Here is a 14801-nt window from a genome sequence, read left to right on the forward strand (position 1 = left end):
ATAGCAAATTCTGTAGGGTTTATTTTTTTTAAAATAATCTCTTACTTGACTTATTTCTCTAGGCCTCTTGGTTTGACGTCAACCAAGATTTGATACAAGTCCTTTGTTACTCCACCAGTGGTTCGGGTTTGATGTAAAAAATTAGGGACTTTGATTATAAAGGTAAAAAGTGATTAAAAAAATTAGGGGCCTAAATTATATAAGTAAAAATGGGATTGGAAAAAATAGGGGCCTTACTTATAAAGGTAAAATATGAGATTGAAAAAATCATGAGCTTAATTATAAAGGTACATATTGTGATTGAAAAAAAATTAAAGGTCTCAATTATAAAGATAAAAAGTAGGATTACAAAAATTAAGAACCTCAATTATAAATATAAAAAACTAAACTTAAAGAAAATTAAAGGGTTAAATTATAAAAATAAACAATATAATAGAAAATTTATGGGCCATATAAAAATAGAAGGCCTGAACAATAGAAAAAGAAAATAGTCTAATTTTGAATTTCATCCCTGTACTTCAGGAAAACTGAGAAGTTAGTCCAATTAAATTGTTGAGCTGAAAATCAACAATTTAACATTTATATGCACGAAATTAATAAAAATAACAACAATTTATGTGCAACAAATCTGCAAAAATCAACAGTTCAAGCTCACGTGTATCAACAACTGAACTTGCATTTCAGTTTTCGTGGAATAAACTGAACAAATTCTGACAAATTAGAGTAGAAGACTAACTTCCCAGATTTCATGAAGTAGATGGACGAAACCCATAATCAAACAAGAGAAAATTTGAGCTTTCTTTCCCAAAACTTCAAGAAAATAGAAAATCCATTTGAGGGGTTTGTGATTCATTCAACCATCATTTTTCACGAAGCAAAAGTGAATTCAGAGGCATATCAAGAACACGTAAGATAAACCCACAAATTCAATCAGTAGAAAACTCCATTCAAAACACTGAACCATACCAGACATCCCAGTTCTCAAGCAAATACTGCATCATTTTCCTTCGGATAACTTAGCACAGTTTAAGCATGAAAGAAGTAACCTTTGGAAGCAGGAGAGCGGGATGAATAACAGAGGAAAAAGGGAACCAAAATGAGATTGATTAATGCTCTGGGTCGGTGCGGAGTAGACAAGTGAGCTAAGGGGACGGGCTGGAATTGGGAAATAAAGGGGTGAGTCTCCGAGATAGGATGTGGTTTGTGAAGACAATACGTGGCGCTTTAAGAATGACTGGCTACTTGTTAAATTTGTTCTTAATTTTTACTGATTTTTATCAGTTCGCATAAGGACTACAACACCGTATATGGTTGGTAATGTTGTTACGTATCAATCTTCTATTTTGATTATGATATTAGTGTCTTTTTATCGGTTTCGCTTTGATTTCTGTAAAATTGGTGGTTTCAAATTTTGACTCTTTTTCTTAAAAAAATAAATAAACTTTTAATTGGATTTATTTTATTTTATTTTATTTGAGTTATTAAAATTTAAAAATTACGTTTTGATCATATTATCATTTTATTATAATTCGATCACTTAATTGTTATTTTGGATTACTTGACATATTAATAATAAGCTTAATTTTTAATTTAATCACTAAATTTTAGATAAAATATCAAGTTAATTTTAAACTTTTATTTCATTCATTTTTATTTTTTTTAAAAAATAAAAATTAAACTACGCATTTAATACCTAAACTATCAATTTTGATACATTTTAATATCTAAACTTATAATTTTTTTCTCAAAATCATACCTACCGCTTAGTTTTCATTTCATTTTAATACCTCGCTGTTAAAAATTTAACGCATTTAATACCTAAATTAACAATTTTAGTCCATTTTAGTACATAAACATTTAATTTTTTTTTAAAATTTAACGTTAAATTTTGAACGGAATACTCAATGGGGAAAAAACTAAAGTTATAAACAGCATGATACTAAAATGAAATAAAAATTAAACTTTAAGTATAATTTTAAAAAAAATAAAAGTTTAAATATCAAAATCTGATCAAAATCTCATCATTGACCGCTGCTTACGTCAACCTCAGTCAACAGGCATTAACATTAACAATTGGACTTCAAAATTTTCAATTCGTCCATTTTGATCTTTTAAATGTGAATTTGATACGACTTTCATTGGAAAAGCCAACATAAACTTATAATGGTATAAAATATTTAATTTCACTTAATACTTCTATTAGTGAATTTATTTCTTAATAATAACTAAATATCAATTACCTACTAAAGACACCTCATGATAGGATAACACATACTTAAGCTATAATAGTCAAGTGATAACATTTACCTGTTTGAAATATCATCCAAAGGATTTCTTGTTCGTGTGTATAATTTTAATTCAAACTGACGACGGAAGAAACCGGTTTACAGCGTTTCGACCGACCATTAGGGAAGCTACAACTATAACTTAAAGAATTTATGTAGATTGTCGTGGTCAATGGATCCGATGTTCCAATTGCGTTGTCTGTTATCTGCATCTGCCGATGATATATCTAACACCCTACGATGATAAGCGTACAGTGTACGACGATGTCCGACACTGATATACGTAATGCCTGCTGCCTTCATCTTCTCATACAAATGGGCCTGTATGAGAACATTATTGATGTAAATCTTAATCTTGGATGGGAGAATGGTTTTTAACACTCTAGGTGGTTTTAAATTTAATGAACGGGGACATACCTCGTTGGCTTCATCCAAAGCGCTGGTGGATTCATCCAACAGGGCCAACTTTGGTTTAGAAAGCAATAAGCGCGCAAAAGCGAGGCGTTGTTGCTCGCCGAGGGAAAGAACACTGGACCACTCATATACCGTGTCAAGACCTTTGAAGCGAGACAGGATATAGCCAAGGCGAACATCTTCTAAAACCTGGGTTAAATCATCTGTTGTGGGAACACAGACACTACGCTTTTCACCCACATCTTTGGAGTCCCATACTCGTGTCAAGAAAGGCAATGAACCTGCACTTTCATGTCAGTAAAGCTTTAATGGTAAAAACTATGAATGGTCTTGGTATTTTTTCCTATTGCTCTCTTTAGCAGGATAAAAGAACAAAATTGTTGAAAGCGGGTGCAAATCGAAAAATGTTTTAAGTTAATACAAGTAATAGATGGTTCAAGCTATCGACCAAGCGTAATAATTTAAAGCAAACCAAGAGTTTTTCATAGTTCTGGTGAACCATTAGAAGTAACTGCTTAGCTCCATGATAATTCAAGTTATGCCAAGCCTAAACAAAAACTGGGTACAGATTTGTTTGAAACCTAAACAAAGGAAACGTCTTGAATGCTGAGAATGTCAAATCTATGGGAAGAATTAGACAAAATATCGATTGAAATTTTGAATAGTGTTATTATAGCCTCAAACTCACACATTGATTAGTATCAGATATTCGATGAAGCATGTATAAAGTAAAGAAGGAATCTTATTCTGTATGATAAAAGCTGCTCAGAATAAATTTCTAGAGGATATTCACTGATCAGATAGCAGATTGGTTGCACAAAATTAAAATCAGATGTAGTATATATTTCTTACAAGGAAAATGAATTTCCTTCTATTCATCCTGTTCTTTTCGTTTTAAATTATGTATCACTAACTACACACTTTATAAAAAAAATGTTTTGCCGATCCTAAAACTTGCAAATGCTTTTTAAATTGGCTATGGTACGTGAATTTGTTATTTAAGCGGAACATACCTCCAGGTTTGGTGGTATCTGACACACTTGCCTCCTCGGCCCATGTTGGATAAAGCAATTGCTGACGAAGAGATCCCAAAACCATATATGGCCTCTGAGGAAGGAAGAACACACTTCTAGAATCACTATTTATGGGTCTTCCAAACTCCTGATTCACATTTTTCTCAGAATTTTCTTCAACAGGTGCCGTTTCTGAAGAGGTGAGTGGTTGAGCATCACCCCCATTCTCCACATAGAATGTGATTTTCCCTTTTCCAGTACTCCAAAGGCCAGCCAGTGCTCTAAGCAAAGAAGTTTTGCCACTACCGCTAGGTCCTACTACCTATTAAGACATTAAAAAACATCTTTAACCCCGTAATTGTCAATTCAGTATATACATACATATATTTAAGCTAAAAAGGTTGATTATACAAACTATGATACTAACCAACAAATTATCTTTTTCATTGATCTCAAATGATAAGTCTCTAACAAGTGTAGAGTTAGATTTTGGTGTTTTTAGAGTCAAATTTTCAACATCCAGCAATCTTTGAGACGTGTTTGGTAGTAAAGATCCATTTGAATCCAAAACTTGTGAGCCTTTGACATGAGAATATGTAAGATTAATAAACTCCCCGGGTTCAGAGAGAGATTTCGATCTGCTGGTATCTAGAATATCATCAAATTCACCTGAAAATGTGTTTGGAGTCAAAACTGTTAGCATTGGGTAGATAATTAACTTAGTTAAACAAGAAAAGTAGAAAACATATAATGTAAAGCATGACAGGAAAACAATGAAAAACACCATCAATCAGAACGAATTTTCACATATGAAGGATGAGGTAGCCAATCTATACTAATCATCATTAAGGAACAGACTGAATGATGTAGATGATGGTCTTTGAAATGCCTTTCCCAAATCTCTACTCAAAGAGAAGGAACTTGCAAGACAAAATCCTGCCATCCAGAATTGAATTATACTCCAATGGGAACAATCGTATTCTTGGAAGAAAGCTATGGAGCCTAATAAAAATATGAAAAGATATAGAGGAATGAATAGGTGAAACCACCATACCGAGTCTATCAATGACAGCTGAAAAGGCACTAATTGCTTGAAATTGATATACAACCAAGGAGACGTCCCCAAGGATATGACTAAAAGCTGATACGGACTGATTAATGACGCCAAACTCAATTTTTCCAGAGAAATACATAGGAGCAACAACAGCAGCAGGGACAATTTGAATGAGGTAGCGGTAGCCATTGGTGAAAAACTCAAGATTTCTGGAAGCTATCAACAATTGCTGCACAAGGAAAGGACCAAAAGGGCGTATGCCATAAGATGGTACATAATATTACAACCAAGACAGTAACAAGATTGCAAGAGATCACAGCAAAGCACGAAGAAGACAACCATTTTTCAAATACATAAACTTAAGGCAATGGAACAAGTTTAGGCTAAATAAGAGAATATTCATACAGTTAAGTTTTCAAAAGCACTTGTGAAGCGTTGCAACAGAAGTTGTAGTTCATTATCTTCACCGCCATAGAAAGCAATGGATTCAGCATTTTCTCGGACACGAACAAGTCCATAACGGAAGTCAGCTTCTTTCTTCTCTTGAAGGAAATTAAGATTAACCAATCCCTAAAATGCAAATGACACAAAAGCAGAAAGCAAAATTAAGGTCAAAGTGTCAAAACAAAACAAGAGGTAGTGCAGCTGGGATAGAGGGATACAATACCTTGCCAAGAAAAATGCTAATAGCTGTTCCACCAATAGAATAGAGCAGAAGCACAACAAATAAGGGTGGATATATAGTGTACAAGATATTGCTGAAGGAAATCAAATCGACAGCGGCATTGAACAGTGTCAAAGAGAAAGAAAGAGCAGTGGAAGTGAAGGAACTAAGATCATCCACTATGCGCTGGTCAGGGTTATCAATAATGGACTGGGATTGAATTTTGTAAAAAGTCCGATCAGTGAGGTACCGTTGCATGAAATAGCTTGTCATCCAACATCTCCATCTTAAAGAAAGAGTTTCCCTTGCATAATCTCTCAAAACAAAAAACTGAAATCTAGCAAAAAAAACATGAACTAACTTACAAAGAACAACCAACAAATATAATACTACTGATAGCAAACTAAGAAGAAGCAAAAGAATAGTGAAATGGATGGCAACTGGTCAAATATCTGAATATCTTTTAAAATTCAAAAGCGTAAATCTGCTTTAAAATCGAATCCACAACCCTCAAATCCGAATTAATTAAATTATCTATCTAACATCTAAATTCGCTAGAAGTCAGCATTTAGTAACTCGTAAAAAATTAAAATTTAAAAATTTAAAAAGAAAAATGGTTAATAGATTCAGACATCCAGATTTGAATTGATTTGGGTGATGAATATTTAAGAGTAAATTATTTGCATCCAATACCATTCGAAACCAAAAAAAAAAAACAAGTGCGTATATATGCAAATATCGGAATCCACAATTCTGACATTGCTAGTTCCATGGCAAAACAACAATTAAAGAAATGGCTAGCATAGCAAAACATCAGTGCTCACCGGAATTCCAACCGCAAAGCCACCAAGATAGTACACAAGTTGCTTGGTGAACTGTTCCTGATCTTTGTCTTTATCATACATAACAAATTGAAAATTCAAACCGATGTCAGACATTTGTAGCTAAACATGTAATTAACGAAAACTGAACAAAGGAAAAGAAAACACACTCGCAAGCGCATTGAAGAAGTCGCGGCCAAGGAAATTGAAGCCGACGCTGATGCCGGTGGTGGCGAGAGTGAGAGCGAAAACACCGGCCAGCTGGAGCCTAGCTTGAACCTTATCGTCAGAGTACCAATAGGGAGCTGCCACCTTCCAGAACCTACGATACAGATTGTTTAAGTCGGAGAACTTCCTCTGATCTCCTTCATCCTCAAAAGGCGGCGGCGACGGCGGCGGCTGGGACTTGGACTGGGAAGTCGATGCACAACACTTGATATCCAATGAATTTGAATCTCTCGTTTTGAGGCGCCTGCGCATCGTGGATGAGAATAGATGATTTTGGTGGTGATTGTGGCCATTGGAGGGGTCGAAACGGGAACTTATGCTGTGTAACCGTAAGTACGGGAACGAGCACAGCGCCATTTTCGCTACAATCATTGTTTATTTATTTAATTTTAATTTTCCTTTTTTTCCCCTGATTTGGAATAAAATTTCTTGTGGCTTTGCTGGTAATATAAATGTTATCAGAAGAGAAGTTGTGGCATGCGCTTCGCTTTAGAATGGCTTATGTAAGCTTCTAACTGGTAGCACCGGTTATAGGTCAAAATATGTGCTATGATTTTTATTAAAATATTATGTTTCTTTTTTTTATTAATCTTAGTAAATATAAGATATCATCTGTTCGAAAGACTATCTAACATTTGATAACAAATATTCAATTCATCCACCCTTACAAATGTAGTAATCAAATCTAAAACTTCGAAGAAAAATAACAATCTCCTAATATGTGAAGTCATTTAATTTATATCACATTTTAAAAATATTTTGTTTTTTTTATATGAACTATAGTAATTACTTATATTTATAAGACTATGTAAAAGAATTAACAAATTTTAAATTTAATCATAATCTTGTCTATAGTAAAAATTATTATATAGACCCGTTTCAACACGTCATTCGTGATCTCAATCAATAATATTTTTTCATCTTATTTTTTTCTAAAGTAAATCTTCACCTCTTTCTTGTGTGATTTATTGGGACCATGGATATGTGGTGAGTTGAGTTTATGAAATAATTTATCGTCTACAAGGGAGAGAATAAAGACTAGAAAAAAGAATAAGAGTGTTTAGAGTGACCTAGAAATCATAACCTAAGAGAATGTAAAAAAATAAAGTTGAAAAGTTTGACCAAACAACTAAACGTGTTTGTTAACAATAGCGCAATATATAAAATTTGAAATTATTAACGTTCTTTTTATTAATCTGAGGTAAGTATAAGGTAATATTTGTTTAAATATAATTTTCAATTATTTGACATTGAACGCTCACACTAGGGATGGCAACTCAACCTGAACCCGACCCGATCGGGTCGGATTTTTTTAAAAAAAATTTGGGGTCGGGTCGGGGTTTTTTTTAAATGCACTAATCGGGTCGGGTTTAGGGTGGAAAAAACCCGACCCGACCCGAAAAAATATATATAATTTTACCCTATATATTTCGGGATAATTATAATAATACCCCTCTATATATAATTTTTTCAATTAAGTCACTGTTTTTATTGAGTAAAAATATTTTTTTATTATTTCGGGTCGGGTTTCTAAGTCATATATTCGAGTTGGGTCGGGTGAAACTTTAATTTTGTCGAGTCGGGTCACGGGTGGAGGACACTTTCTTCTCGGGTTGGGTGACCCAAAAACCTACCCGAACCCATTGTCATCCCTATTTAACACTCATAATGCTCGAATCCATGACCTCAAAGAATAACAATTATTTTATCACTGATGTTGTTTAATTCAGGCATGATATTATTAACTTAAATGTGCCACATTTTATAAGTTCCAAAAGTATGTTACGAATGGCGTTTTCTACTTAAAATTGAGAGTTAATCTTTTTGTGTTGTAAACAAAAAAATATATTAATTTGAATCTAACTAAGACGATTTCAGGTTTTTTTTTTTACATTTAGAAAAATAGAATCTATGAATCTATATTATTTGGACACATCTATTAATGCAACTCATCAAAATAAAATATATTTTGATAAATATTTAAGCCTTAATAAGGTTTATTTGAAAAAGTAAATAATTAAATAATATCTCCTTTTTCTAACGTGTTTTCAAAATTGGTAGTTAAAATCATTGTTGATAAATATTAACTAAGCATTTATCTTTCGGTTTTATAGAGTAAGTGGTTAAAAATTTTCAATTAACATTTTTTTCTTTTTCTTAAATTGTAGGTTTAATATTGTAGTAATTATTTTAAAAAAAGTATTTATCTGACACGAACCAAACAACTTCGGTGGTAAAAAAATTGTTGTTGTTCATTGAAATTTCGGATTCGAGCACCAATAATACCAGAAATGTGAGCATTCAATGTTAAATGCTTAATATTTAATCCTATAGTAATTTGATAAATTTGACCTATCCTGTTTCTAATATTATTGTCTAAACTAATAAGGTTGTTATTTATTGGATCTAGAAACTCATAATGTCTGATAATTACGTAATTTTTATTATATTCAAAATTGAACTACGTTAGACTCGTAAATAGGAGCAAAGCTTTTCATTTCTCCTTGTATTGTTCTTTTCCACACACAAAACTCAAATATATATATTTTAAGTAATTATAAAGTAATATTTATTTAAAAAAATTAAGCATTGATTATGCACTTATATCATGTAGATGTAGTTTCTTAAATATGTAAAAATAAAATTAATTATTGTCGTTAAAGTGGCAACTTTATTTATTTTTAAATAACCTTAAATATTATATTGATATACCTGTTTTTGGTACATAATTGACCTAATTTTCATAGGATCTTGACTTTGTTACTGAAAAAAATAAAAGAAATTTACACCACTATTTTAGCAACAATAATATGATGTTAAACGAAATCATAAACTTTATATAGGGGTCAAGATAAATTATAAAATTTTAGAAAATTAAAATTAAAGATTCTATTTTGAATGGATGAAAATCAGATATTTAAACTTAGGAGGGGCCAGGAATATTTTTTCTCCATTTAATAAAAGAGCTTAAATTATATTATTAATAATCGAAAAGGACTAAAAGATAATTTATCCATCTTAATACGGGGTCAAAGGCTCTCTGCCTTCGTCTCTATATAGGGGTGAGTGTTCGATCGAGTCAATTTAAAAAATTTCGAGTTATTCGAGTTGACGAGTCATATTTACAACTTGAAGTTGTTTTAAAATTTTTTTGAGTCAAGTTGAGTTGAATTTTCGAGTTTTTGTTTAAATTTAATTGTAAATATCTATAATATTATGATATTATTTGATTCCTATTTAAATTAGTTTTTATAACCATATACAATACATATATATTTATTCATAGTTTTTTCATATGCAATATACATATATCATACAGAGTCAAGGGTTCGACTCAAACTTGAAAATCAATTCACTAAGTACTAAAATATTTTTGAGTTATTCGAGTTTTATTTTACAACTCGATTTAAATTTGAAACTTTTTCAAGTCGAATTTTTGAAATTATAACTCGAAGCTAATTTGAGTCAAGTCAAAAAATCAATTTATGAAATTGAGTAGAGTTTGCTTTCGAAATGAAGCAACTATAACTTTATTAAACTAAAATTAAATTTTAGAATTGCAGAATAATAAAAGGACTAAAGTTAAATTATACGAAAAAAGGTTTATCTTTTTTTTTTTGAAAATACGAAAAAAGGTTTATAAGCTTCCGGGGAAAAGGATAAAATGATAAAAACATATGCTTGCTTTGAAATTATCTCCTTTTTCCCTTCCTTTTGAATATTTGACCACCTCCTCTATCATCAATTCCCTTCCTTTTCTTCAAAACCCTATCTCATCTCATTTTGGGGTCTCAATCACGGATAATTCATCTCTTCTATTTAAATTCAGGTAATAATTGTTTTAATTGTATCTTAAATCTTGTTTTCGTTTGACGATTAATCGGCCGTTTTTTGGAATCGGTGCGAAGAAGTCTGATTTTGCTTCGATTTTCTGAATTTGAACGTTGATCCAATATATATGTTAAATTTTTATTTTTTTACGATCGTATTAGATTTTTTTGTTTTGTTTTTGCATGCGCTTTAATTTTATCTTAAATATTGTTTTCCTTTGACGATTAATCGGCCGTTTCTTTGGATTCGGTACGAAGAAGGTTGATTTTGCTTTGCTTTGATTTTTTGAATTTTAAACGTTGATCCAATATATATATCAAAATTTTAATTTTTTCCTGGTCGTATTAGAATTTTTTTGTTTTGTTTTTGCACGTGTTGGATTTGGATATTGTATAAGGAGGTTAATAGGTTCGAATTGTTCGTTAACTTTGATCTTTTTCGCTCTTTGAATTATTTCCATATTAGGACGCTCTTTTTACTTTTAGTAGTGTTAGGTATGGTTAGAGCTGATTTCCTTTATAAATATCTCTCACTTGAAGGGAAATCTAGTAATATCAAGCATCTGAGGAATGGATTAGCTTGGATAAGGCAAACTGATTGATGAAAATCTAACCTGTTGGTTTTTAAATCTTGTTTTGATCCTAAAGCTTCAAACTTCTATTTTTCTGGCTTAAAATTTAGGGGGGAAAGTGAATAAGAGTAATAAATATTAACTTCTTTTCCCCCCCAGAATTTTGTTTGAAGAGTGAGTTTTAATTGTTTTGTATTTCAGTTATTATTTATGTAGCAATTTCATTATTATCCATGCTGAATTTCTGACCTTTATCAGGGTTACTTCAAAAAAGAAATAAGGAATGTCTTTCACACAGAATTGTCGCATGCAAGGGGGCGTTTTTCAGGATGATTACTGGAACCCATTCTATAGAAATAATTACAGCAGTTACAGTTCCAATAACTACAGAAACGGGAATGGGAAATGGAGTAGCGACCCTACCAGGATTTTTAACCATACACAGGAGTTCTTTGGGCAGTTTGGGGAACATAATAGAAGTTATCAGCATGCACAACTACATTGTACTCCTTGTTTGAAAAGAAGAAAGTTTTCTGATGCTACTTGGGGAGATAGTGGTAGAAACCACCTGTCATACGGCATGCATTGGCCTGCTGCTCCATTGGACTCCAGCAATTTCATTCCTCCTCCTATAAGATCAAATGCTGAAGCCTCTACATCTGTCAACAATAAACGTGATAGGTCACAGTTGGAGGATGATGAATCTGTCTTCTTGTCTAAAGATGAGATTGAGAGATGTTCACCTTCAAGAAGAGATGGTATTGATGCACATCGTGAAACACGTCTGCGCTATTCTTATTGTGCCTTCCTTCAGAACCTTGGTTTGCAGCTAGAGTTGTGAGCTATCAATTTTGGATGTTATTTCCTTTACCTTATTCTTAAAATCATTTATGCAAATTTTCTTGTGTCATGATCAAATCTTACTCTATGTTTTGCAGGCCACAAACTACCATTGGCACTGCCATGGTACTGTGTCATCGGTTTTTTGTTCGAAGATCACATGCTTGCCATGATAGATATGTGAGTTTCAAGTACTTATGCTTAAGGAATTTATTGCTCCCTTATTTATTAAAAAAATACCCTTTAACACCATGAGTTTAGTTACTTCAAAAGCAGCAGGCTTTAAAGGTTAACAATGCTTCAAACTTTTGTTGATAAGCATAAGAAAAAAAATTGTTGCTTTTGTAACTTATGTTCTGATCTTTAGATACCTTTTTATTAGTGAATGTTATTCTTTAACCTTTTGTAAGTTTGGTATTCACTTGCTTGCTTGACCTTGTTATATTTTCAATCTGATTGGTGTTTCTTATATATTCTTAAATAGTAATTTATGAAGCTATTGAGGCTTAGGGCAAGTTGTCTTTCACCATTTTTATGACCTCAAGGAAAGTTTTTATTTTTAAAATTTTAAGAAATAAATTATAAGTGATTTGTATGTGCTAGAAAATGAAAATGTTCACTAGGATAAGCAGGCTTTATGCTAGTTGACTAACAAATTGAGTTTGTTGCAGTTAATTGCTACTGCTGCTCTTTTCCTTGCTGCAAAGTCCGAGGAGACTCCTCGCCCTTTGAACAATGTATTGAGAACTTCTTGTGAAATATTCCATAAGCAGGATATTACATTCTTATCCTACCTGCTCCCAGTTGTAAGTACATTGGAAGTTCTTCTGATTTTTCCTTGCTATGAAATTTAAAAGGGATTAAGTTCTTTAGCAGGGTAAATGTGAAATGCTTTAAAATATATTTTCCTTTTTATAATGATCTTCCTTGAAAAGCACATTCCAACCATGATTAGACTGCATCTTGTGGTAGTGGAGCAAATGCTAGTTTAAACTTGACAGCTTTTTGGGTTTAAGCATTAATTGTGCACTTGCAGTTCAAAACATTTGAGGGACAGCATGTAATTAATCCTGTATTAGCATGCTTCACAAATATGTCAAATATTTTGGCTTACATAAGGAGAGTACCGCTGTCCCTTGTGTTGAAAAGGGAAAAGAGCCAGGTTATTTTTCATATGCCGACATTAAATGAGTTTTTTGTTGAATAGGATTGGTTTGAGCAGTATCGGGAACGGGTGATTGAGGCAGAGCAAATGATTCTGACTACCTTAAATTTTGAACTTAGCGTGCAACATCCATATGATCCTCTTACATCCGTTCTTAACAAACTAGGCCTTTCACAAACTGTCTTGGTGAACCTGGCATTGAACTTGGTCAGTGAAGGGTAAGATTATCTTTAATGCTTCAACGTTACTGATTTTTTTTATTTGAAGTTAATTTTACAGGTGCAATATGTTTGTAAGGATAAATTCAGTTAGTTTTAGAAGTAAACTGACTGCTGCATTTGAACTTCACCTTGATGTGATACACAATGGTCTTGTTACATGTGCAATGATTATGATCCTTCTTCCTTTTCAGGTACCAATTTGGTTTAGTTATTTTGTTGTGAGGTTTGAATTATTCCACAGTAATCTAAGAATAATGCTCATATATTGGGATGTGTTGTGGCTATGATTGAGGAACTGATTTATGCACTTGAAGTAATGGGTGTTCCATTCCCTTCAATCAGCTGGTTTTATGGGGTTTCGAATTTAAAGGGATTTTGGGTGGGTGTGTCCAATTCAGTCCCTATGAACTGGTTCAAAAAATTGAGTTGGGGTGTGAAGAAGGTTATGCAGGTTATCTTCTTCCATATTGTCCAAAAATGTGTTCTGTCCATAATTCTCTTCTTTCCCTCGGTTACTCTACAAAGTTATTCTGATATGGCATATTGATTCTTCTGGCATGTCATATAATTGCAGGGTCATTACAAGATTAGCATGCACAACTATATGATATTGTTAGCTGGGGGTTGATGTGCTGTTCTTGAGAAGTTTTGTTTTTACATCTGCAGTTGAATTGCCAATTTTTACCCTGTCAACATGGTCATGGCTATGAAAGCCACATGACCTGCAGAAACAAGCCTTATTATTATACTTTTTAACCCAACTTTGGTTTTATAGTGTCAGTTGATTAGAAACCACTCGTCTGGAGTCTATACAAACTTCGATTTTGTGAAATCTGGCTGCCTCCCCCGTGTCCAATATCACCTTCAGAAAAATTGACTTGGACGAATCGGCAGTGGGTTCTTTACTTCTTTTAAAATGTTTATCGGCTGATGATTTCCTAGTTGTGAAATCATGGTTTGTTATTGTCAGCCTACCTTCTCCCCCTTTAAAATGGAGTTTCTGGCATGAAATAAAAATCTGGACCACTTTGACAGGTATTAGGAAGTGTGTGAAAATTTGCAATCAAAAACTGGATTGAGTCGTAAAAGATCATTTTTTCTATATGCAATAAAACCTTATCCTGGACCTTTAATATCTTAGTTCTGTTTTAAGAAGCATGCCATTAAGTGTGTGTATATGACAACATTTGAACTGAAGTAATTTGACATTTGTGAACCAGTCAATTACAATAAATGTTACTCTGTACTAGGCTGAACTAGAATAGGTTCAGCCATAAACACACTTGGGAATTAGTCAATTAAATAGATGATTGGACTGTGGGAATATTGGTAGAGTATGGTCCGTGTTGGGCCCTGTTCCTGTGATCATATAAGCATTCTGGTTGACATGGTCCCATATTTTACTGTGTTACTTTTATGGAGAAATACTTTCCCCATAATCAAGGAGTGCGTCAGATGTGCACTAAAGTTATTATTCGTAATCCCTGTTGATTCGTCCACTTTCATACTGAGATGGGGTGGGCTTTAGCAGGCTAAATTTGAAGAAAAATAAAATAATAAATTTATATATACATATGTGTTATATGTGTGCATGTGCATACATATATTTTTATCCAATCGTCAGCTGTTTATTACTATGTCTATAGGTGATGCCCCAGTCTCCATATTTTAAGTATTTTCAAGATTTTTATTCT

At 32.7% G+C, this 14801-nt stretch overlaps 2 protein-coding genes and 1 long non-coding RNA gene across 5 annotated transcripts; 1 reads left to right on the plus strand and 2 right to left on the minus strand.

The window, feature by feature from the left end:
• Positions 1 to 505: 505 nt before the first annotated feature.
• On the minus strand, positions 506 to 14303 carry LOC120176112. The gene is made up of 3 exons (XR_005521296.1): positions 14293 to 14303; positions 13231 to 13235; positions 506 to 1267 (listed from the first exon to the last, which is right to left on the minus strand). It is a non-coding gene; the product is annotated as an uncharacterized LOC120176112 (long non-coding RNA).
• On the minus strand, positions 2348 to 6889 carry LOC120176100 (ABC transporter D family member 2, chloroplastic). The gene is made up of 9 exons (XM_039182603.1): positions 6422 to 6889; positions 6255 to 6322; positions 5434 to 5760; positions 5172 to 5336; positions 4767 to 4995; positions 4140 to 4381; positions 3713 to 4034; positions 2703 to 2980; positions 2348 to 2606 (listed from the first exon to the last, which is right to left on the minus strand). The coding sequence occupies exons 1-9, from the start codon at positions 6849 to 6851 to the stop codon at positions 2421 to 2423; spliced, it is 2247 nt and encodes a 748-aa protein (XP_039038534.1). The 5' UTR covers positions 6852 to 6889; the 3' UTR covers positions 2348 to 2420.
• Positions 10161 to 13944, plus strand: LOC120176102 (cyclin-T1-4-like). 3 transcript variants are annotated; one of them, XM_039182605.1, is made up of 6 exons: positions 10161 to 10308; positions 11140 to 11718; positions 11820 to 11901; positions 12393 to 12527; positions 12929 to 13104; positions 13682 to 13943. In XM_039182605.1, the coding sequence occupies exons 2-6, from the start codon at positions 11165 to 11167 to the stop codon at positions 13713 to 13715; spliced, it is 981 nt and encodes a 326-aa protein (XP_039038536.1). In that variant the 5' UTR covers positions 10161 to 10308; positions 11140 to 11164; the 3' UTR covers positions 13716 to 13943. The 3 variants fall into 3 exon arrangements, with proteins under 3 accessions (XP_039038536.1, XP_039038538.1, XP_039038537.1); XM_039182607.1 differs by lacking the exon at positions 13682 to 13943 and adding an exon at positions 13299 to 13394; XM_039182606.1 differs by lacking the exon at positions 10161 to 10308 and adding an exon at positions 10811 to 10893 and having other exon boundaries at positions 13682 to 13944.
• Positions 14304 to 14801: the final 498 nt, after the last annotated feature.

This window comes from Hibiscus syriacus, unplaced genomic scaffold (genome assembly GCF_006381635.1).
Source record: "Hibiscus syriacus cultivar Baekdansim isolate YM2019G1 unplaced genomic scaffold, ASM638163v2 tig00112226_pilon, whole genome shotgun sequence".
Lineage (NCBI taxonomy): Eukaryota > Viridiplantae > Streptophyta > Magnoliopsida > Malvales > Malvaceae > Hibiscus > Hibiscus syriacus.